Genomic DNA, 24,594 nt, shown 5'->3' with positions numbered 1-24,594 from the left:
TGTTAAGTTTCTCAGGATCCACATACGAGTGAAAACATATGGTATCTGTCCTTCTCTGTATGGCTTATTTCACTTAGCATAACACTCTCCAGTTCCATCCACGTTGCTACAAAGGGCCATATTTCATTCTTTCTCATTGCCACATAGTACTCCATTGTGTATATAAACCACAATTTCTTTATCCATTCATCAGTTGATGGACATTTAGGCTTTTTCCATAATTTGGCTATTGTTGAGAGTGCTGCTATAAATATTGGGGTACAAGTGTCTGGCCGCACATCTTGAGTCTCTGGGCCACACTAGTGCTGAGCATCCCTGCAGTAGGCTGTTCCTTCTAGAAGGCCATTTATGCGCTGGCCACGTTTCCCTTCCAGCGCTACCACTTCTCATTTCTATGCCTCATTTTCATTTGTTGGCTGGTTCCTTCTTTCAGTCGTCCATCTTACAGAATGTCACACAGGTTTGTCACTGGGAGGCAAGGGGGGCAGTCACAATCACACAATTTGCTGTCTCTTGGTGGACGAATCACCGATTCAGTGCCTGGTCATGACAGACTCTTGGAAACATTGACGTGTTGGTCAGTGATCGTGGTGTGCGTGATATTTACATAGCGGTCATGGACAGGAGAGCAAACAGGGAAGTTTGCACTTTGAACGGTTCTTCATAGTTTAGCATATCGTGGTTACAGAAGCATGAACCGTTTTGTTGGGGCACTGCTATTTTTCAACTGAGTGGTGGCACCTGAGATAAAATTCTCTTGTAACTGGGCAAAACGAGGACTCCTGTTCTCGGCATGCTCAGAGGTTATTCCTCGGGGGAGAGCCCTGCCAATCCCTCAATCTTTGTCTTTCGTCCCTTTTCTCATCCGAAAAGCCACCTTTCCTATTCATAGTTCTCAGATGTTACTTTGAGGGCAGGGCGAGTGTGCAGGGGGAAACGTGCAGGGGTCAGCGTTCATTAAGTCATTTGACAGCTATGTGCTCTGCGTCCACCTGTGCTGGGCACCGTGCTAGGCTCTGGCATGTTTGCTGGCAACTGAAAGTGCCTTAAATTGCTCTCATTTTTGGTTTTTGGCAGCTAACTCTCCAGCATACTTTCCAAACCACCACTTACACTATTTTCACAAGGTTTTAAAGTGACTTCCTCCTTGCACAAGTTCCCGCTGTCTTGATCGCCGGGATACATATGCTGTCAGAGCATCAGGTTCCTGAGATTGGGATACGGTCTGCATCTTGGCGTGCCAGATGGGACAGTCCCTTTTCTAAAAACAATTAACTAATGGACACAGTCTAAACTTGCATAGTCACTGGTTAATTATTCAAAGCATGTTTCATCCAGGCCAGTTTCCTTTCTCAGCATCTTCTTTCTTCAGTGTTTTTAATTCACCTGGGAATTATGGCTCCATACTCCAAAGAGTGTGCTATAGTTTATTAGAATCAAATGTTTCTGCCTGGAGCATTAAATTCCCCTGAAAAACTGCTTCAACCGGAAGAGAGGTGTGACTAGAAGGGGAGGTTCATGATCTTAGAGCGTTAAATTAAAAAAAAAATCCTTTTGAGATTCTTTGCCATGAAATACATTAAATAATTTTGGCAAATAATGTATTTGCGTAAGAAATCCAAAGCACTTTCTTTTATAAAACAGCTCGCTGGCTTCTAGTGGTGAAGGGAACCAAACACTTATTGAGCTAGGAGTGTGCCAGGAGTTTTTCCATATCATCATACTTAATCCTTATAATAGCCTTATAGGATAGGAACCATTTATCTGCATTTATATAGTTGAGGAACCAGAGGTCTGAGCAGGAAAATTAAGATGCCCAAGACTTAACATCTGTTAAGTGTTAGGGTTGAATTTTGAGTTTGTCTGATTCCAGAGTCCTTATCATTTTCTGTATAGAAATGATTGTAAATGCCTGGCATACTCACCATCACTCACCTATCCTGGTCCCAGTACAGACATCACTAATTGATAACCCACTTTTTCTCCCTGCCTTATTCTGTGCTACTGCCCATAAAGATGCTAAATGATGCTCAGAATGGAAAATCTTTTTCACCCCTTAAATGAAAGGTCATGCAAGTTAGATTTTAGGGATGTCTGGAGCTTTCAGACCAGTTTGGCCACTCACTACTGAGGGCCAGAGGTGTCCCTCCAACCTTCTAGCATGCTCACTGTTTCTATATTTGGGATTCTAAGAGCTAACGTGTTCCCTGTGGAATAGTCACAGACAGGAAGAAAAATAATTATGAATTTAAATCCTGTCTTGATTTGGATTTCCCAAAAAGCAGACCCTCACACCAGGAGGTGGGCACAAAGAGGTGATCCAGAACTTCTTCCAAGAGAGGGTGTGAGGCAAGTGAGACAGAATGGGAGAAGTGCCAACACAAGAGGCCTTCTTAAGCAGAATACTGCTATGGGCAGCTGGGGTCAACCCTGGATCTCTGGGAGGCTGCGTGGGACATACCTCAGAGACAGGAAACTGGGGTGTTTATTCCCCGTATCCACTCCCCTACTGGTGGAGGGCTGCTCACACACCCCCTTCCCTCCAGCAGAATTAAGTCTCCTACACCTCTCAGGAAAACCCTCAGGCGGAAGCTGGCAGGTACAGTCCTTCAGTGGGGAAGTTGTGAGTGGACCCTGCACCCGGAAACTCACAGGGGGACCTTTGGGGCCTGGAGCAGGGCTTGTCCAGTGCCTGCTCTAGCTGACATCTGTTGGGTAATGTTCCCACATGCTGGGCTATAAGTGAAGTTAATCCCACTTCTGTCACTCTAGAAAATCCCCCAGATTCTTTATATTCTGTACGCCTAATGTCATGGGATGGATGGGCCCCAAGTTGCCTATCTCTGTGGCCAGGCTGCGTTCTTAGTGGTTGCAGAGCCCAGCAGTGCGGATTTGAAATTTATGGTGGTGGTTGAGTCCATCAAAGACAACACAGAGTGCTGTGTGTAGCTCCTAATAAATTCCTTGTTATCTTTTACAACCATCTCCGGCAAGCATTGTTCCTCTTGACACAGTGGGCTGTGTCAGCCAGAGCGAATGTTATCCCAGACAACCATGAATTGAAGACCACAGAGTGTTGGGGCCAAAATAGCTAGCTTTGAAATGGAGCCAAACAGTCTTTCAGCAGTGGAAGGGCAGATCCAAGGCAGGGTGTACTCAGATGACCTTTGCCCTGACAATACCCTTAGCTCTGGGGGGCCCTCGAAGTAGCAGGTAGCAAAATCTCTGCCACCAGAGCTTGGAGGAAGAAAAGAAGAAGCCGTGGTGGTGACAGGATAACGATGTATTTGCGGTAATAGGCGCTAATTAACCCAGACGGCTGATTTTAATCATTGCTGTCATCTGGTGAAATCAGCTAGCTGACAGAGTGGTTCAGTTTCATCGTTTCCAATAGGCGGATATGCAAAAACTGTTCTTTTCCCCCTTCTAGCTGTCTTATTTTAGCTTAAGAAAAACCAGCTTAAAATGAGAACAGAGTTCATTTTCAAGACCCCCACCCCCACCCCACAGTTTCCCTTGAGTCACTGTGCTACCTTCTTTTGTGTGTGGTTTTGTCTCACTGGATCATGTGTACCAGGCAGAGGACAATTTCACATTCTCTGTTGGACAGTTTTTTTTTTTTTTTTCAATGGAGCATCCATGATAAACTTTTTTGGATCCTCCAGTAGAGCCTCTAATATGGGGGAAGGGTCAGCGTATATTAGGATTATGTTGATAGCTCTGTGTTAAATTCTGAAGAGATACAATGAAGAAGTGGTAATTGATTTTGCAATCTTGTGGTAGGAGCTGTATGTGCATTTAGATTTATAGAATTATGCAATGGGTACTTTGCCTCATGGAGTGAAGCAAGGTCATGTGGAAACATCTGGAGCAATTCCTGGATGCTTGGTCTTCCCACGGGATTAGGCAATAGTGCTGGTCTTAATATGCCCCCAGGCAATGGACAGAATGGTATCATTTACAGAAGGCATCCTTGTATTTTTCTGGCGGTCTGTGGACTCGTGCCTTTTCCTATAGGAATGGTGGAAGCAGGGATAGACCTGCAACTTCACATCCTCTGGATGTCCCAGGGCCCTGGTCATGTCCTAGAAATCTCAATCAGTGACCCAACATGTTGAGTGTAAATGACCTGCCACTGTTGGTGTCTAAAGCATTTTCACTACGGGAGAGGTTTGAAATAATTTCATACCTTAGGGTCTGATGACAGCGAATGTGGCACACATACTAATGAATGCTTGCCAAGCCGTCACCCTCACACAGCCTCACTGTTACCCATAGGGTCTGAGCTCTTCTGAGCAGTCAAGTTGGAATCCTCTAGACTTCCCAGACCCTTCAGCCATGGTGTCTGGCATCCACTTCCCTCATTGTTTCATGGTTGTTGATTTGGGGTCATCAGCATCTTTACTTGTAGGAGCCACGTCTATACATCCTTCATGGTCTTCTGAGTAGCTGCATGGAGTCGTGCCTCTCTGTCCTTCATCACCCCAGTGTCTCCTCCTCATGTCACATCACCCTTGTTGTCTACCTACCATGAGCTCAACACAGTTTGGCAGCAAAGAAACCAAGAGAAAGGTATGGAATGTTCTTTTCCTCAAAGAGCTTCTGGAATGAATGGAGAAATGAGGCATTCATATGTGAGAAAAACACAAGATCTGACATTCCAGAATTAAATGTGAGCAAGAGTAGCCTCAAAGTGGGAGAGTGAAGAAATGGGGCTTGAGGGCAGAGAGGGAAGGTATCACAGGAAAGGAGGGATGGAGGCTTGACCATAGCTCCAAGTGGGGTGTGAATGTGGATAATGGGTGAGAACATGCTGCTTGGTAAACCAGGGGCCTCACCAACTTCTGTGCGTGGCCAGATCTTGTGTGCATGCTCTATGTCTATAGAAGGCCTGGTGAGAGAGTAGGGAGGGTGGGGACTGTGGTGACGACCAGGGAGCTTTCCTCGTCCAAAGGGGAGTAGTTGCTCTCGGGGCTATCCACATGGCAGGAACTCAGGCCTATTTTGCCAGGTCTCCCAGTTTTTCAAGAGAAGCTGGAAGTCTTTTTCTGTGACATCAGGGACCTTTTGTAACACTGTCTGAACGAAACGTTATCGGTGCTGCCCTCCAGCTAGGCTGTAACTCTGGCTGTTGCCATCACAGTGCGCTCCTTCTATAGGGTGACAGTGCCTACAAGCCTGGTATTTCCCTGCTCCCAACTGGAGCCAGAGCCTGGCTGCCTTTGTGTGGCTACCCCACACCTCCAGGGGTTCCCAAGCAGGTGATAGGATCCCAACTTCATCAGTATATGGTGGGGAGAGTTCCCCGGTGGGGAAGCTGCCTTTCCCATACTCAGTGGGCTGCTTGCTGGCTTGTACTGGGATTTCAGCAAGCGGGGGGTGGGGACTGGTTTTGGGGACAAAAACAGTGAATCCATGTGTTGTGGTCTGTTACTCCTTAGCAACAAACTCAGCAGCCTGTCTCCCAGTTTAATAAATCTAGACCTTGGTGGCTCATACAGCAGGCATGATGACAAGTAATAGTAGCTCATAAGAAAAAGGAGGAATTTTTTTGTTGTTGTTCCTGACTCATGCGTCTATAGAGCATGGGTAATCCAAGCAAGGGTGGCCACAGATGTCCTCCGGAGCTGGAAGGTGCGAACCCAGAGATGGTGCTGCTGCACGGGCTGGGAGGTCTGAGCCGGTCCATCTAGGAGGAAAAGCCTCCATGGGGACGGCCCTGGGATCCTTGGATGTCCGAGGCCTCTCGAGAGCATGTGGTGGTCAGAGAGCCTAGATTCCAGAGGCAGACTGCCTGGGTTCAGATGCCTGCTGTTCTGGTTCCTAGCTCTGTGACCTTGAGTAAGTTACTTAACCTCTGTGTGCCAACCTTTCTTCATCTTTAAATGTGAGTAATAATAGTAATAACAATGCTGCTGCTGCTACCTCCCACACACAGTTGTAAGAATTGAAGCTGCTGTATGTGAACCACTTCGAAGACTCTCTGGTGCAAGAAGCATGTGCTGTTATTGTTTTAATTCCTGCACCTGTGCTACATAGAAACATGCATCTGCCCTCGCTCATAAGTAGTAAATGCCTTCGATTTCCTGGGTGGGGATCCACAGGACAACATTATTTATAAGAGATAGAAGTTCATTGACTCTTGTTAACCCAACAGACCTGTCCTCCTCAGGTGCATCTCCATCTCCTCTCCCGAGCACCCCATAAAGTCAAGGATGTGTGCACTATCCCTCCATCAGGGGATCTCAGGGAAGTTGAGTGTCTTACAGTGACCTGTGAGTGTAACCTTTGTTGCCTTGTACCGCTCTCATTTTTGGGAGTCAGCTCATCTGCAGGGTGGAGAGGTGCTTTCTTTAGGGAGAAGGTAGGTTCGAGCTCTAGGCATCTCAAACCCAGGTGTTCCCAGGCCCACCAGTGGCACCATGCTTCATCTTCACTGATGCTTTGGGCCCCATAGAGAGGGCAGAGATGGAGACACGGCAGGCCAGCCACTTTCCTCTCTGAACAACACTCCAAACCTGGCTGGCCATCATTCTGTTTTCAACCATGGTGTGGGCCCAGTGGGACAACGTCTGGGCACCCAGCCACAGTACCCCCCCACCCCAAGCAAAGCAGAGTCTAGATCTGTCCTTGTAGAGGACACTGAGCACTTGAAATGTGGCTTATCTGTTAGAGACACGCCGTGTGTGTAAAATGCACAATGGCCTTTGAAGGCTTTTAGTACAAAACCTGAATGTGAAATAGTTCACTAATAACTTGCATCCACACAATGGAATATTATTCAGGAGTTAAAAGCAAGGAAGGCCTGATGCACAGTGTGCCTCGAACACATTAGGTGATGTCAAAGAAGGCAGTCACCAAAGACCCCCTACTATGTAATTTCATTTAGATGAGATGTCCCAAATAGGCAGGTCTTCAGAGGCATAAAGTATATAATGATTGTCTAGAGTTAAGCATGGGGGTGATGGAGAGTGACTGCTAACGGGTAGAGGATGTCTTTTCAGGGTGCTTAAAATATACTAAATTACATCGTGGTGATGGTCGCACAACTGGAAACTAGAAACCACTTAATTGTACACTTCGAATGGGTGGGTTTTATGGTAGGTTAAGGTATGTCTCAAAAAAGGTGGTAAAATCATTTTTATAGTTATTACATGGTAAAACTATAATGTTTTTGATATATCAGGTTAAGTAAAATATATGAACATTAATTTCATCTGTTGCATTTTACTTTTTTAACACGTCTGGGAGAAAAGGCACAATTGCCTATGTGGCTCACGGTATATTTCTTTTGGACCGCACTGCGCTGCACATTCTCGAAGGACCTTCCTGGTTCCAAAATTATATTCTGCCATACAATGATCCCCAGGTTTGGACTTCTGATGACTCATCTGGTACCATGGCGAAAACCCAACTTGAAAGAAAGTTCATTTGGGTCTTTTTTAAAAACCATTTGCAAAAATAGGTTTTTGAAGAGAAATCCTGGAAGGAGGCACAGAGTCACATAAGGTGAGCCTGAGAGCTGAGACCGTCAATTTCTCCTGTCCCCATGAGCCACCAGAGCCAGCTCTAAGTGTGGACAGGGCTGTTATAAAAAAATTTCCAGTCTGAGCCTGAACAACGGTTTTCTCAATCAATCCTCCTCTTGAAAACTTGACTCTGGGGCTACCGCTGCCCAGAGGAACAGGCAGTAAATCCCTGGTTGGCAATAGGGCTTAATGGGAGCCAGTGCCTGGATTCCTCACCTCCTTATGGCCCAGCCAGAGACCATGGAAGTTTCTTTATTCCCCCCAAAGCTCAATGTCAGAACACAGACCTTGGCCCAGGCTCATCTACAAGGAGGGCTGAAGATGATCTCAGCAAGTATCTTTTTAATCTCTTCTGTAGTTGTTATTCACCAAAAGCTGGATGTTCAGTACCTTAACCATCCATCATTTGCTCAGTGATGAGCCTGTACCTCCCACTTTGGGCTTTCTCATTGTGCTCCATGTTTGTTGCCTCTAGAGCTGCTGGATCCTGCTCCACCCAACAGAGGCGACTTGGCTGCCTTTTACTGGGTGCTATAGGGAAATGCAGGCTCCCAAGTAGTACAGCTTTGTGGAGATACCTGACTCCTGCAAGAGCAGGGAAGCATCTGAGTGCATTAAAAAAAAAAAAAGCCCATGGGAGTGGCTTGTCTTTCCCCTGTGAGGTGGTCTTTCCCCTTTGCTCCTTCAGCCAACCCCTGGAAGTCTGTTAGAGGCTCTGAACCCTTGTCATCTTCTGTGTTCTTCAGCACCTGCTCTTGCGTAGGTCCCTGTTTGGAATGCTATCCCTAAACTCCTTTACTTCTCTGTGGACCTGTTTTCACGTAAACGGCCAATGCAAGTGTTCACAACCTTGTGGAGGCCCAGTTGGAGGAGGCTGGCACCCCTGTCCCATCTGTTCCCATCCCTGTCGTCCCATGTCTCTGGATGGGTGTTGCTGCACCATTTCAGCATTTGGGCAAGGGCATGGGGAAGCAAGGGCTTTCTGTAAAAACCAGTTTTGACATTTCTCCAGGGAACAAGGCAAAAGCAAACTTCTTTCGTTCCTGGGCTTCTTTTGAAATAATTGTGGTCACAGAGAAATAGTAATAGAAACAGTAATGGCAAGGAAGATATAAGAGTGAACACTTTCCTATAGCTTTTCTACTAAGTGTGAGCTTTCCAGAAATCCCCAGAGAAGAATAAGCAGACACAGAGCTTGCACAGGAGGATAAAGCACAAGAGAAAGGCCAGTATCCACAGAATCAGAGTGGTTTTCCAGGACACTAAAGCAAAGCATGTCAAGGCCCTATCTCTCCCTGGCAGTAATGCACCAGAGAAACGTGCCATGTCACCAGAAGATTTCCATTTTAATATTAGTGCAGGGATAGCGCATCACGATTAAATTAGAGTCAGGTGCGTTTTCTGGTAACCATGATATCCAGAGGAGGGATTGAAAATGGAGCTGCTCAAAGATAACCTGCCTCTGAGCTAAGTTATTTCATGGATCTCCCAGGAGAGGACACTTTGCTGATAAGGCTTTGCTACTGAGGGAAGGCCTCTGAAGCCCTCTGATGAGAAGATAAGTCAGACTGTGGTTATAGAAGAGGAAATGAAACGAGCATGCAGCTAGCCAGGCAGTGACGTGCTGGGATGTCCTGCCTCCAATGCCTGGGTGTCTCAGGAGTGAAGGCTCTGGCGCTTAGGAGTGTTGGCTCTAGAATGGACAGCTTCCACCTGCTGGACTGCCACGACACTGTCTTCTCCATGACAGGTGTTTGCAGTGCACTTGGCCATTGTGTTGGTGCCATGCCCGTCTGGTGGTGACAGTGTGGGCCCTGAAGCCTTTTGGGTATAGTGGCTATAGTTTGGGGGGCAGAGCAGTGCTGGGTGGCAGCACCCCATTGTGTTTTGGAACCAGCTAAGCTGTTGTGATCACAGTGGTGACTGCCCTGCCCGGTCTGGAGGGTTTCCTTGAACAACACACAGATCTTGGCCACATTGCTATTATCTTCCTTTTCCTCACTCCCAGATATGATAAGAGGGATGGTATTGATACTCATGTACCTCTGAGACCTTCTTCATAATTATTTCCCTTCTGACATTTTCTGTGAAAATATTCAACCACATAGTAACATGGAAAGAACACTCAGATACCCACCATCTAGACTCTGCCATTAACTTTTTGCTATATTTACAACATTTTTATTTTTGCTATGGTAAAATCTCTTCACGATTCTCCCATGATATGTTCCTTTAAAAAAAAAAAAAAAAAGGAAGCCCCAGCCATATTCCTCCCATGTCTCAGATGGAAACATGGAGGGGAATATAATGCAGAAGAGCATCTTAGTGAAACTGAGGCAAGAATCTAGATGTCCTGAGATTAGGGTAGGTCAAGGTAAAGGAAAGATTCCTGGAGTGGGAACTTGAAGGTGAGGGATTCCAAGCCAGGCTCTGCTGCTGAAAATCCTGCATACCTAAACAGATCACCTTCATTCTACCAGGACAGTCCTAATGCTGACCTTGGACTACATGCTGCCTATAGTCTAGTCCAAGGCAGGAACTAGACACGTAGCCTGGGACCTTTGGCAGATTGTTGGCCTAGATTCTGAGCTATTGGTTTCTTGTTTTGGAAGTGGGGATAACAATACCCACTTTACAAAGCTCTTATAAGATTAAGTTGGATCTTGAGATGCTACAAAATGCCCCAGGCAATGCCAGGCTTGAGGTAGGCATGCGCAGGGTTGCACATATTATGAATACAAATGCGCGTATACCTTTGTACGGTGTCCAGCACGTAGTGGCCACAGAGGGTCCATTCTGCTGCTGAAGGGACAGCGGTATTGCATTTAGAAACGTAGCAGTAACAATAACACTAGTTATCGTAGAGTTCAGTAAACCCGAACCAAAGACAAAAAGAGCCAGAGAGAAAAAATTTCTCGGCTCACACCCGGAGCATCCTGTGCATGCATCTGTAGAAAGAGCCCTTATGTTTGCCTCTGCAGATGAGAATTTTCTGGTTTATTGCTTCTCATAAAAGATTGAAGCTGCAAGAGTGCTGTCCCCTGTGGCCCTTTGAAGGCTTAGGGGCAACATCGCTGTATAGGACATGATTATTGGAGCTCTGCCCTCCCGTGGGGTGGCCACCTCTGGCATGGATGGACACATTCCCCTTACTCAGTGACTTCCTGTTTGTCATCTGGCGGTAGCAGCAGCTCACGCCTGTCATCGGAGGGAATGGGATGAGCTCGAGTCACAGATGTGGTGTGTTCCTGATTGAGCACCAAATCAGAGTGGCCCTGCAAGCAGGCAATGGCAGGGAAAGGCTTTCTACAGCACTTCAGAAGCCCCCAACCCCTCATGAGGCTCTCATCACATGCTGCTGGCTCCTCAGAAATTAGATGACACCATTCACAGCACCTTTCATGGCTTCACTGAACTTTTCTGAGGCAAGGAATCCTTCTGGAGCAATGGGAATTTGTTCCAGGGGCTCCTCATCCTTTTATCCAGCCTCCTGTCTACTGCTGTTTCGAGCTGAGAGACCACACTGCTGACTGTTAGATTCTCATGATGGGCGACAAGGGAATGACAGATGGTACCATTTTCTCTATGGTGGTTTCACCTGATGGATAATGGATCCCCGAGAAGGCAGGAGGGACTTTGTGATGAGCTTTCACTGCTTTTATTAGGAAGCTTTGTGTCTAGGTGGGCTAATGTATGGACATTCACTTATGTGTAGGGCCAGCGTCCAGCAAGAAGTTCATGCAGTGGTAAGGTCATGTAGGTTAGAAAGTTGCACAGCTGAGGTTTGGACCAAAGTTTGATGTTTCTCATGGCAGCACTCATTATCTTCTTAATGAAAGGATTAATCTGATACATCAGTCATGACACTTCATGCTGTCAGATACAAAAAATTCAAAACACCTAACACATTGGGCATTTTTCAGACGGTGTTTCTGTAGGTTTCTGTAGGTGGGCCTGACAGTGGACCAGTGATGTTGTAGGGACTCACTTTTTCCCCCTCTCTTTTCCTCCCTTCCTTATGTGAGCTTCATCCCAAGGCCAGCTTCTCCCATGGTGGCAAAATGGCTGCAGAGGTTCCAGGAATTCTTTACTCAGGAGAGAGAAATACGACATCAGCTTCTCTCTCTGGAGAGGGAGACTCCTTCCTTCCCAGAAGCTGCTGGCAAACCTTCCCTCACATCTCACTGACCTGAATAGGGCCACTTGCTACTCCTGAACCAATCTTTTTTGGCTGTGGGCCCAGCCCTGGAGATGAGGTGGGGTCAAGCTACGCCTTCTCCAAAACTTGATGCTGCTACACAGTGGGGAAGAGTGGAGGGGTCTTGAGAAAAGAACCACAATGTCCATGACATCTACCATAAGAGACATGTACTAACCCCATCCACTGTGTCTGTGACTCTTCTCCATTTCAGTGCCCACTCATCCTTCTGCCAGGGAGTGACTCATATGTGATTCCAGGAGTGATGGGCAGGCTCATCCTGCAGTTCCCAGAGTCCCTCATTCCATCGCTGCTTCTCAGTCTGTGCGTGTATGTGTGTCCTTTTGTTGCCCTCCTGTTGCCCTCCTGCCTCTTGTTTCCTACTTCCTTCACTTTCAGAAGCAATGGAAGAGGCCCTTTCTTTTCTTGATTTCTTTCTGACGCCTTGTCAAAGGGCTTACTGACCTTGACTGCTGCTCGTAGCTGTGATGGACAGGGTTTCTTTCAGCATTTGGGATGGAAGGGCCTAATGTGGCTTTGGGAGAGAGAGCATGGGCTGGAGGGAAGGGCATAGACAGGCATGCATGGAGCAAACTGCACAGAGCACGATGAAGAGTCACATGACCGATCCTAATTACTGAATCTTGGTTGTAGTTTTCAGCGATTCTTCTCAACGGGAAGTTATTGACAGCCTGCTTTTGTCAGGACTCTAGAAAATAAACAAAGCCTCATTTAGGTAAATACCAAATTCATAGAAGTACCCTTGGCAGGTTTCACTGGGGCAAGGGACATGTTGCTCTCTGGCTGGAAGGTGAGAAGCAGTCCTGCCCATTGCTCATGTAGCAGGTGGTGGCCTGAAAGGTCCTATACATGTCAACTTATCCTGGTCTGACCATTCACGTACTTTCTTCCCATCTTCCCTTTCCTGGTGCTGGATCTCGGACTTGGGACTGAAACCTGAGAGGGAATGGATCCTATCTTTCTTTCCACTCAACCTTGTTTCTCTCTGATGGCTGGCTTCAGTTTCCAGCTTGGAAAGTGGCAAGTGGTGGGCCAAAGAGTAGGAAAAAGTGAGAAGAACCAAGTGGCTTTGTGCTTAAATGAAAACTGCACTGCCTGTCCTCTCTTTGGCCCTGTCCTTCTCATTGTGAAACATCAAGAGGATATTTTAGTTCTGGCGTCAGGTTCCCTGGTGAGAGAAGAGAGAAGAAAAGGAAAACTTTATTGGAAAATGTACACATCTGTGGCTCTATCTTCCTACTTGCTTTAAGAGGCATTCTTTCCAAGATGAGGCCAAGGTTACCTTTGGTAGCTGACATCATTTGATGTCCCCTGAGACACCCCTCAGCTCTTCTGGGGTTCTGGCTGCAGCCGTGGTGGGCAGTTTGGTGTGAGTTCAGACTTTTAAAAGTTGCAGTGGCCCTCAAGCATAGCCCAGGGTCTTTCCCAGTAGGTAGGAGCTGGTTTGGTACACTCAAAAGTGCAGCCCAGAATTTGGGGGGTTCATGCTCCTGGGCAACCCTCAATTAGTGGGCTATAGGAACCATGGCCCTCTTCATTTAGGTAGGCATCCTGGATACATCTCTGAGCTTCCAGGGGGTTTGTGCCCTAGTTGCCAACAGAAGCAACTTCCATAGTGAGTCTTTATGTATCTCGTGTCCTTTTCCTTGTCTTGCGTTCCACTCTCCCTCACTCCTCCTACCTGGGATCACCTTCAGAGTAAACTACTTGCACCCAAGTCTTTGTCTCAGACTCAGCATTTGGAGAACCCAAACCAGGGCACCTCCCAACATGGTAGACACTGCATTACCATCTAAAGCATTGGACATTTGAAGCTTTTGTTTGTTTGATTGGGCCAACGTCTAGCCGTCACCTGGCCCAGGTTGGCAGGGTATTTGGAGGCTGGATACAGACTCTCTCTCTCCACTATCAGTGGCCAGCTTTCATCCCTTGCAGCCTATACTTGAACCCTTTATGCCCCGAAGCCATCTTAATTCCCATACAATTGCCTGGTGCTCTCATAGCTTTATTAGTTTGGTTCATAGAAGCCATTGGGAGGCTCTGTGTTTGTGGCAGGATGAAAGACATTTGTGCAGAGAAAAGAAAGAGCCCTCTGTTTGGCAGTGCACCCATAAGCATGGTGAGGATAAAGGCCAGGGAAGTTTGGGGACTGTCATGTGATAAAGATGTGGAGGTTCTAGTATTTTCTTCCCACTCTTCAATAAGTCATGTGGCCCATCTTCCTGGAGTGCTTGACTTTGAAGGATGGAGACAGATGTACCATGAGACCCTGTTGACCTTCAGTCAGATGACTCTACCCTAGATTTAAAAAGATCTAAACTTGGGGTGCCTGGCTGGCTCCATACTCAGTGGAATTGTGTGGCTCTTGATCTCGGGGTTGTGAGTTCAAGCCCCACATTGGGTGTAGAGATTGCTTAAAAAATAAAATCTTGAAAAAATATCCAAGCTCAAGGGACTTTAGAGGTCGGATCATTCATGCCTTTCAATTCTCAGATGCAGCAACTCAGATAAAGTGACTCAGCTTCTCCAGCAGCCCGGAGCTAGTTACAGAGCTGGAGCTAGGATCCCAAGTCACCAAATGCCCTAGATAGTGAATTCCTATGACCACAAGCCCTGGGGTCCTTGGAATAAACCTGCTTGCTTTATTTAGTAAGGCAGTGAAAGAAGATGGAGCTGTTTTGAAAAGAGAAAGCTCTGAAACCAGGCGCCCAGGGCCAGGTCTTTCAAGCCTTTCAGAGGAATCGGAAAATGGATCTGGGGAGGCAGACATGGGAGCAACTGTCTCAGGCTGAAAGGACAGCACTGTGGGGGCCAAAGCATCATCTCTGGCCGGGGCTCATGAGGTGTTCTGTGAGAGGCCTTTCTGGTCTTTGAGGATGTTGAGGGGTCCCTGCACCTCAGACTTCAGAGGTGGGAACTGTACTGTTGCACAGGCACACAACAACATTTGCGAACAAAATAGGAGGAGATGGTGCATGTGAGCCACCTGTTTATTTTATTTATTTAATTTTTAAAATGTTTATTTGAGAGAGAGAGAGCGAGCGGGCAAGAGAGAATGCACAAGCAGGTCGGGGGCAGAGAGAGAGGGAGATACAGAATCTGAAGCAGGCTCCAGGCTCTGAGCTGTCAGCTCAGAGCCTGACGTGGGGCTCAAACCCACAAACCATGAGATCATGACCTGAGCCGAAGTCAGATGCTTAACCGACTGAGCTACCCAGGGGCCCAAGCCACCTGTATAAATGCAGCATCTCATGCATTGTGGGTCTGAGGTGGGCCCCGGATCTTGCATTTCTAGCAAGCTCCCAGGTGATGCTGATGTGGCTGGTGCCAGGACCACTTTGAGTGGCAAGGCTGTAACGTGAACAGTTTTGTCCATGAACCTGGAAAACCTGAATTCTGGTTCAGATTTGCCACTAAGATTCCCAGCCTGTCATTTAAACATGACCCCCTAGTCGAGGGGCATGACCCCTGAGGGATGATACAGAATCCCCCGGGGATCTTTCCTGGGGATTTGCTGAATACTGTAGGCCCACCCATATGGTGGCTTGAGTGAAACACTAGGACACGGTGGCTGTCCAGCATCTTCTGAGTTCCAGGCCAGGCAGACACAGTGAAGACATACAAACAGGCTGGGTATGCCTGGAGCTTGTATACGGGTTGGGGGTGGGAAGGAGCAATAAAGACAGGTTATGATTCTGTCTTTGATACATGCTCTAAAGGAGGAGAAGCTCCTTCTCTGGGAGCTTGTGGTGGAAGAGGTCCTGGAAGATCAGGGAAGGCTGCCTGGAGGAAGGGCTTCCTTCTGGAAGCTGTGAGAGGCTCAGAGTCTCACAACCAGACTTGCCTTCTTTTGCCACGGCAGAGTCTGTATTTGGGGCCAGTTTGGACGCTTGGCTCATGCCTTTGGGTTGAGGGCCTTGGGGCAAGGGACTGCCTGCACTCTTGCAGGGGCTCAGCCAGCTTCTGTGAGCCTGGGGGGAGTGAGTGGGCTGGGGCTGGCTGTGTAGGGGTTGATGTCAGGAAGGCGAGATGCAGCAGTAGCGGAGACTTTGTTGGGGAGTAGAGAGATAGCTAGGCCCTCCTTTTTCCCTCCTGTGGGTGGGCAGTGAGACCAGTCATTCTGATGCAGGACACGATTGACCATCATGGCATGGCCTGAAGCCCCACCAAGCTGTGTGCTCCCTGCCTTCTTTTTGCCACCCAAGGTTCTTGCTTTCCTGCACGCCTCAGTCTAGCAGGGGTGGGTAGGGACCAGTTCTCTGTGCCCTGCAGCCCCCTTGTGTGTGCTGTGCTGGGAGGACTGCCTCCAGGACATGGGAGCAGTGGCTCAGGCTCCAGTGTGCCCCATGAGAGCTTCTAGCTCTCCTCGGCCTGAGATCTGTGTTTCCAGCTAGCTCCCCAGGAGGTGCCCATGCTGCAGCTAAGCAACCACTCTGTGAAGGAGGAGAGACCGTCAGGAGACTGGGCATCAGCAGAAGTGCCTGCCTCAGTGGGGCAGGTGGTTCAGGGTTACCTTTGACCTTGGAGTGGAAGGGAGGCCTTTTGGAGGGACCAAAAGCCTTCAACTTTCAACTTTCCTCTTGAAGAGGTGTCGTGCCTCAGTGCTAGAAGGTTCAAATTCAGTGTGAAAACAGCAGTCTATGAATGCTGTACGTAGATGCAGTGCAGGAGAGGGGAGAACTTGACTCAGCCCACTGGGTTCTAAGAGTCCCCCACCCACCGGACAGCACGTGTGAGCAGCTAGAGAGACATTTAAGCAGAATGTGTGGCCTCCCCGCAGCGGCGAGGTCTCTGGATCTGCCCTTCTCTGTCTTTTCTGGAAGCTTTGAGGCAATGGAGAAGACCCAGTGTACAGCTCATTCAGCCTCTGGCTTCTTCCTCTCCTGGTGGTTTTGGAGAGCTCGCAACCTCTCCACAGTGTGTGTTCCTTTCCAAGGACCAAGAACAGTGCAGAGACACTCTCTTTCAGCTGGAAAATCCATGTGAAAATCCACGTGCAGAAAGCCAGAGCCTCCCTTGCTGCCTCTTTACTCACAGAGGGTGAGAAGCATCAGGCTCACTCTCAAGAGACTCTAGGGGTGGAGGGTGCTGCTGGGGGTGGGCGGATGCACCCCTGTTCACCAAGTCTGCAGAAGGCGGTCTGCTGGCTGCGGGCTTATGCAAACCTGACCTCCGACCCCGAGGTGAAGACCCGGGCGCAGAGAGTGGAGACAGCTGTGTAAACTTCAGGGTGGGGTATTTATAGCCTTGGTGAGGAGCGCTGAGCCAGCCTAGAGAGCCAGAGACAGTCCCTGTGGTCATCGGCTCCGTCTCTTGTTCTCTTAAGTGAGTTTCTGTATATTATTTCTTCATTGTTGCATTAGGCATTCTGAGACTCTGTTTCCCCATCTGCAAATGAGGGGCTATTGCCCTGATCCTCTGGGTGTTTCAGAGTGGTGGCTCCCTCCATCCCAGTTTCAAGAAGAAATGCAGTATTCCAGTTTTGGGGGAGGGGAGACTTAATTAACATGGCCTCTCAAAGTGAATGTGCTGACCCCTGGAGGCCAAGTCCCCTGGGCTCCTGGAGCTCTGGGAAAGGTGGAATGCTCATACCTGGGCTTTGGAGTCAGATCTGGGCTTGATTCTGGCTTGGCCACTTAGCCCCATCAGCAACAGCAGTAAGACAGCGGAAATGCCCTGTGAGAGCATGGAGTGGCTTGGTGCATAGGCAAGGGGCATGCAGGATGGTCATGATGCTGTTGCAGCAGACATGCCCATCTGCTGCTTGTCCCTGTGTCTCAGAGAGCAGACAGCCACACCCCTCTGAGGGGCCTGGGGCCGGTATTTGGGAAGGGTGGAAACCCTGTGGGACAAGGGGACACACAAGAGAAAGTGTGTTAATCTTAGAGTGAAGGCCGGGATCTGGGGCACCCAAGGAAACCCATTCTTGGTGTCAGAAAACCTTGGGTTCTCCCAGCCCCAGTCCCAGGAGGAAGAAGGGGTGGGGGAAGACAGAGAAAGACAGAGGGGGGTTGGTGAGAGCAGGAGAGGGTGAGCACACAGCTCTGTAATGGAAACTTGGCACCCAGCCTCCACTTCTTTCCTTCCTTAGTGCATGTGGCTTGAGCCTCGGATTGAGAACTTCTTCCCCTTTCAGCAGGCATCCCACGCTATCTCCATGGCCCCCTCCTGTCCCCCCTTCTCAGAGCCTGCAGTCATACATGCTGCCTCTGCTGGTGACATATGACATGTGAGCCATCTGCCTCCCTCCTCACACGCCCCCCGCCCTCCACCCCCTGACTAATTAGGCCAACATGCAACTTCCAGGCCCTGGCAGATGAGGAGCCAAGAATGCGGTGGACAGACGCCAAGTGTTTTTGTTGACATTGCTCAAGTGTAGCTTTGTGGAGCAGCCTCTGCCCTAGCAGCGAAGTCTAAGGAAGCTGGAGATGAGTGAAGGGAGAGCAGTGAGAAACCAACTGTGGGTGCTGCTCCCAATCCCCTGTGCCCTCCCCGTGGCCCACCCTCTGTCCCTCCTCCTAAATCCGAGAATAGAGCCCTCCATGTCATGACCGATGGGACCGGCTTAGTCTGTAAGAAAAACACACTGGGCAGAGCATCATGTGTTCACTAGGGTTTTTGGAACTATTTTCAGTTTGTGATCGTTTCATGCTGTGTGTGCCCCATTGCTGTTCCTAATTGTTTCTGAGGAAACAACCTTCCTGGAAGGCGGTTTAGTGAGACTATTTTCACCCCTAACCTCTTATAAGGTGCAGGCTGCATTGTTGATCTACCTTGCCGTAGCTGAATACCAGATGGATTTCATCCTCTCCAGGGATCTACCAAGAATGTGGCCATTGGGTCACTAGGCCTGGGTTCAGATCCCCATTCGACTCCTCCTTGCTTGTGACCCTGGGAGAGTCTTTCAACCTTTTTGTGCTTTGGCTTCCTTATTTGCAAATCAAGCTAATAGTTAAAAATAAGACTTGTTAAGTAAGATGAAACATGGATGGAACAGAAAGTTCTTCGTGCATAATAGACCCTCAATAAGTGGAAGCCATAATAACTATTAAATGGTAGTTGATGTGGCTGGCTATGGATAGGTTCTGATTTTAGGAAAATCTCTTCTACCCTGACATATTAACTCCCAAGGCAAGTCGACCCCAGCACCAACTGCCCTTTCCTACCTCACCAGGATTTCATGAGGACAAATGGAATGGGGTATAATATTGTCACACTTGGTTCTCCATGGAGAGTGAGTGAATGCAGTGCTTACTTTCGTCTCTCTGATTTTCTCAGACTCTGGTGTCTGCATTGGTCGATCAGTGGTTAGTGGTCAAATATATTTTTGTTGAGATAAAAATTTGTAGGTTTTGGAATCCAGAGGTGCTGCCTTAATAGTCTCTAATGCCTGAAGATATTGAATCATTATGTAAAAAAAAAAATCCTCTAATTTTCTGCTACAATAGCTGGCTTTATTTTTATATCTCTTAATTGGTATCAGCTTTTCTTTCAGAATTACAGAACCATGGAAACTTGGCCTAAGAAATAACTTTGGAAGTCATTGGAAGGGACACTTGCTTCTTTGCAAATCTTTGGAGTTTTCCTAAACATTAGGATTGTAGTACCACAAAATACTTTTCTTTGACCCAGATTATGAAACAGCAGAATGGCCAATCTGTTTGTCCCTAGCACCACTCTATCTTTGGATCTCATGCAGACTGGAAGATGCCATTGTTGCCCTGCCCATATCTCTTTGTTCTTACCTCTTCAGTGCACACTGGCACTGCTTAACTTTCAGCACCTCCCTCTCATTGTCTAAGGTCTTCTTCTGGACACTAGAGCCCACCTTGGACACCCATGTGGCAGGTTAGAAATGCCAGGGAATTCATGTCCCCTGGAAATAGCCTTCAACCAATGGCAGATCAGGAATGGGTGGATACATACCTAAACTTCCTCACCCCTTGAGTGTCTGAGATACCTGTCTGCCCTGACCCCCAGAGCTTTCCAGGGGAGCCAAGCTTTAGTTTACTCATTTTGGCAATTGGCTTGAAGCATACCCTTTGTTGGCTGGCTCCTCTTACCTGTCCCATGTCCCTGTTCCCCCCAGGTGCTTCCTGGGATCATCTCCATCCCCCAGAGAAAACACGAGCGTTCAAATCCTTGTCTTGGGCTGCTTGTGTGGAAACCCAGCCTGAGACAAATGGGATGTCTTTCTCCACACTTTTAGATCATTTGTGACAATATGGTGCTATATTCACATTTCAGGGTTGATTGTTGGATTTTCAGACCACTGACCTTGTTTCTTTATGAGTTTTTGAAAATATTTTTCTCTGCATCTCACCATTCTTAATCCTAAGAATTAACTGTTGAGATTAACCAGAGTACACAAATGTCTTGCTTTCACCTTGAATTATCTTTGGTATTGCTCTCTCAGTTTTGACTAAACTAATATCTGTGGCCTCCATGTACGCTTTTGCATTTCAGAATCTAAACTTATTGTTTATTCTAGTTTGGCTCCACATTGTACATTTTTTATGTGAATATGCCTAATGGCTGTTCTGACTAATATGCATAAGTCATAATGAGATATCTTGATAATTTTAAATTTGAGAGCAGATTCCATTTGAGGAAGATCTCAGTGCATGAGCTGTTGGTATTATGTGTGTCCTGTGGCTTAGGTGAGATGCCTACAAGCATTGCGATTTCCAGAAACTTCCATGAGTCTTACTTTATCCATATTCAAAGTGGTAATGGTTATTTCAACACATATACCGAGCATCTCCTCAGAACCAGGAGTGATTGGGTGTTAGAGAGGCAACAATGGACAAAGTGGACAATATCCTTGCTCCCTCTTTCTTTCCTAAGTGGTGTTGTGAGGTTCAAATTCAGTAATGAAGGTGAAATCATTTGGGCAACTAAAATCACCATGGAAATAGAGGAATGGGTATGATGACCTAGCTCTTCATTGATCATTTCAGAACACCATACTGATGTGGCTGGGTGGGATGTACCCTGTGGCCTTTCATGAACACCACATGACCCATGATCCTTATCTTGTACTTAGATCCATTTTCTGACCACAGCAACTCTGGACACTTAAGAGGTGGCCATTGCCTCATGCCACATCTTTCTTTAGTGCTAAGCCACCAGAAAGACCATCTTTGCTTGATGTTTCCACCTTCCAGTGGCTCTCTGATGTCCAGCTCTGTTGTGTCTTTGCCTTTGTCTTACTTGAATTGTCCATAGTGGTCAAGGCATTGGCCACTCTTGAAATTCCCTTTCTGCTGACCTTGCTTTATACCATTCCCCTTCCTCTTTCCTTTCATGATTCATTGCTGAATTCTTTTACTTTCCTTGCACTCTGAAGCAATGTTGAGTTCTCCATAACTTCTTCTCTTCTCTTCTCTTCTCTTCTCTTCTCTTCTCTTCTCTTCTCCTCTCCTCTCCCTTCCCTTCCCTTCCCTTCCCTTCCCTTCCCTTCCCTTCCCTTCCCTTCCCTTCCCTTCCCTTCTCTTCCCTCCCCCTTCCAGAAGGCCCCAGACATCATGTCTCATACTCTTCCCTGTTTGCTTATGACTCTCTAGATGCTCTCTGTTGCTTAGCTCTTTCCCCTGAGGTATCCCCACCCACATGCATACAGGCAGCTTACCTCCCTTTCCATGTTCCACAGACACTTCAAGCTCAACAAGTCTTTAACAAAACGTGCTCCATTCTCCCCTCTGATGTGCCCTTCATCATCCATCCTTTCTCCTGGCACGTTGGTTCCTATAGTCATGTCGGCTGGAGGCCTCAACACTATTAGCCTGCTCATCCCATCACGCATTCAGTGGTTCACTGTTTTCACATCTGTGCTTTCATCTGTGTATTCACTGGCCTAGACCCTGGGGACATCGACATGGTGCCCTATCTTGGACAACCCTCCAGAAGCAGATCCTGGGGAAGTGTTCAGTTGCAGTAGCTTTATTTGAGAAGTGGCTCAAGGAAATACTGGTAGGGGAGTAGATGCTGGTGGGATAGAGACAGTCATGCTGACTTAAGAACTGAATTGTACCCATCTCTTTTCAAATCTGTGTTCAGTGAGGTCATGTTGGTCGTGTTGAAATTGGCCATGATGAGAATATTTACACTACGGAAATTGGCCAATGGCTATAAAACAGGACCTTTCTTTCCCTGGAGAGTTGGTTGTTAAACATTATCAGCATGTTACTGGGAGTGAGGAATTAAGGCAAGGAAGGACAGCAGTTAATAAATTGTGCTTTATCAGCAGAGTTACACTGTAGACAACTGGAGCATATTCCCAGTTGAGAAAGAATACATACCTAATAGTCATCCCATTGGAGCGGTGAGGTAGTTAGTTATACACTCCCTACTGGTTAGTGGCTGAGGGCTGCCTCTCTTGGGCCCAGCAGGATCCAGCCACTAGAGGAAGCCCGCAGGCAGTTAGAGGCAGCATGGATGAAGTACAATAAGGGCCAGGGTGGGGTGTATAGGCTCATCAGTGAGCAAATGATAGCTGATCAAGACAGTGGACATGCAGCATTGGTAAAGGCTACACTTGATCTTAGCCAAAAGGCCGAGAAGCGATAGCATTGGTAAAGGCTAAAACCCGACTGTTAATGATGTGTGGTAACCTTTTTCTCTCCAGACCTCGACTTCATGGACCTCCTAGGGGAAGACAGACAATGGACGGTGGGGAGGAAGTTAATGCAGGTGAACGATACTCTGACTTCAGAAGATGCAGGACTCCGGAGCAGCAAGAACTGCACTGAACCAGGTAATAGTAACAGCTTTGCTGTGGGCAGTGGCTGCCATTTTTTCTGGTTGTGTCTGAGGAAGGGCTGGATGCCATGCTTTTTTCCCTTTGAGTTCGAATCCAGACGTTCTTAGGGACATTTAGAGCAGGCATCTAAGAAACTGAAAGGTGAGATCCCGGGACCATTCAGCTGTGATTCTACCTCTGTATTCTTTTTCTAGGGCATGGGCGACAAGGTAAGTCACCATCAGTGATGCTGATATCAAAGGTGGACGCTGGTGCTCTCAAGTGGGAAACTAAGTCTGGAACAGGATGAGTGAGGATGTTCTGTGGTCATCATTGCTTTGATCCCTGGAATTCTCTCTGGCTGGTTTTTAAGCAGGAGCCTTCTTTATGTCACAATAAAGACACTGAGATTGAACCAGATCCTTACCTATGTTGTTGGTCTTTTTGGAAGAAGTGAATATTCATTTATAAGCTATTATATTTGATACCTGTTGTGTTTTTCCTCAGAAAGATATGGAACATTCTATTTCCAGTGTTACTGAACGTAAAAGGAAAACAAACACAACGTGAGTGAGGGGGACTTGGAATTGTCAGAACTCAGCTCACCAAATCTCAGGAAATGGCAAGCACCCTCTAGGTGGTTGAGGTCCTTGCTAGTTCCAACCAGGGGTCAGCAAACTTGTCTGACAAATGGCCAGACAGTAAATATTTCAGTCTTTGTAGGCCATATACCGTGTCTAAAGTTTTTGCTTTTTAAAATACCCTTTTATAACCCTTTACACATTTAAAAACCATTCTTAGCTCGCAGACTGTACAAAACAGGCATGGGGATGTATTAGGCCTGCAGCTCTTCTTTGCCAATCCTGACTTGGACTTCTCAACTCTCTGGGACCTCTTTTCTTTGCTTGATGGGGACATGGGCCCCATGTGTGCCCCCTCTGAGGGTTCAGGAGCTCAACCAAATGTTGATCCCACATCCAAAAACCAGTCTTATTTTTAGTGTCATGCTGGAAAGATATAAACAGTCTTCAGTGCAGCCCAAAGAACCTTAGACCTTTGAGAACAGAAGGTGTTCTGTGAAGTTGTGTGCCTGCTCTTTTTTGGGAAGGTGGGTAGGGGTGTCCTTCACCACCATACTGAGAATTTTAACAGTCACTTTCCAAGCAGAGCAGGAAGGAATTAAAAATAGATTACCAGCCACCCCCTCTCCCCCCCAAAAAAACCCACAATAGCCCTCAGCACTACATAATCTATATTCCTCAAGCTGGAAAATTCAAGGGTCACCATGGCTATTATTAAATGCTCTGAAGGAACACTTTTGAAGGTTAGTGAAGCACATAGTTGCTATGTGAGCTAGAAGTGAAAATGGATGTGACGGGTTCGAGTGCCACACACAGCAGACAGAGCCTTTGTAGAGCCGTTTGTAGAGAGATGTGCCAAGAACCCTGGTTACTGATCTGGCATTGTAGCCAAGCATTTTTCAACATCTTTCTGGAGCTAAGAGGCTGATGGTGGTTGGGATGTCAAGACAGGAAATACAGCATTATGGAGGCCAGTCGTCACCTTTGGTATAGGAAAGAATGGAGTCACATAATACAGTGACTGGCTCCAGGTTGGGTTCAGCCACCATGCTCTGGGCCAGTGGTGATGGAGGGCTTCTGTTCCCTGTTGAGGGATGTGTGTTGAGGGAGGTGGTTTTGTCTCTGTGAGTGGCATAGAGTATGCTCACTGTGTCAAGAAGTGTCTTTCTCAGAGTGGCATGTGTAGAAGAGTAAACACATTAAAAGGCATTGCAAGAGAGGAAATGACTCAGTTCCAGGTAGAAAACATGCCCAGGTTTTTAAAAAGAGCACAAGCCCAGCACCTGCTGGTGTTGGCAAGGAGGGCATAGGGGGAGAGAGAAGGAAGGGCTTCTAGAGGGCAGCAGGAGGACTGAACAAGAGCTCATAATGCTGCTTAGAGGCAGTCCAGAAAGAATAAAGACCCAAAAGGAATATTCTCGATTTCTTCATTTGTGTGCTATGGGAACTGGGCTTGATTTTCGGAGCCCTTGACTCCGAGCCAAATTTACAGGGGAAGTGGTCATTCCTGAAACAAGGAGGGAT

General features: G+C 47.4%; 1 protein-coding gene across 1 annotated transcript in view; it reads left to right on the top strand.

Annotated features, from left to right (window-relative positions):
• SLC24A3 (solute carrier family 24 member 3) overlaps window positions 1-24,594 on the top strand; it is a 480,571-nt gene that overhangs the window by 40,459 nt on the left and 415,518 nt on the right. Inside the window, exon 2 of the mRNA XM_060611249.3 lies at window positions 22,376-22,504. Within this exon, the coding sequence (XP_060467232.1) occupies window positions 22,376-22,504 (129 nt within the window). The remainder of the gene's footprint in view (window positions 1-22,375; window positions 22,505-24,594) is intronic.

Source organism: Panthera onca, chromosome A3, assembly GCF_046562875.1.
Source record: "Panthera onca isolate mPanOnc1 chromosome A3, mPanOnc1 haplotype 2, whole genome shotgun sequence".
Taxonomy (NCBI): domain Eukaryota; kingdom Metazoa; phylum Chordata; class Mammalia; order Carnivora; family Felidae; genus Panthera; species Panthera onca.
The sequence above is the reverse complement of the archived record's forward strand: the minus strand, read 5'-3'. Positions and strand labels throughout refer to the sequence as shown.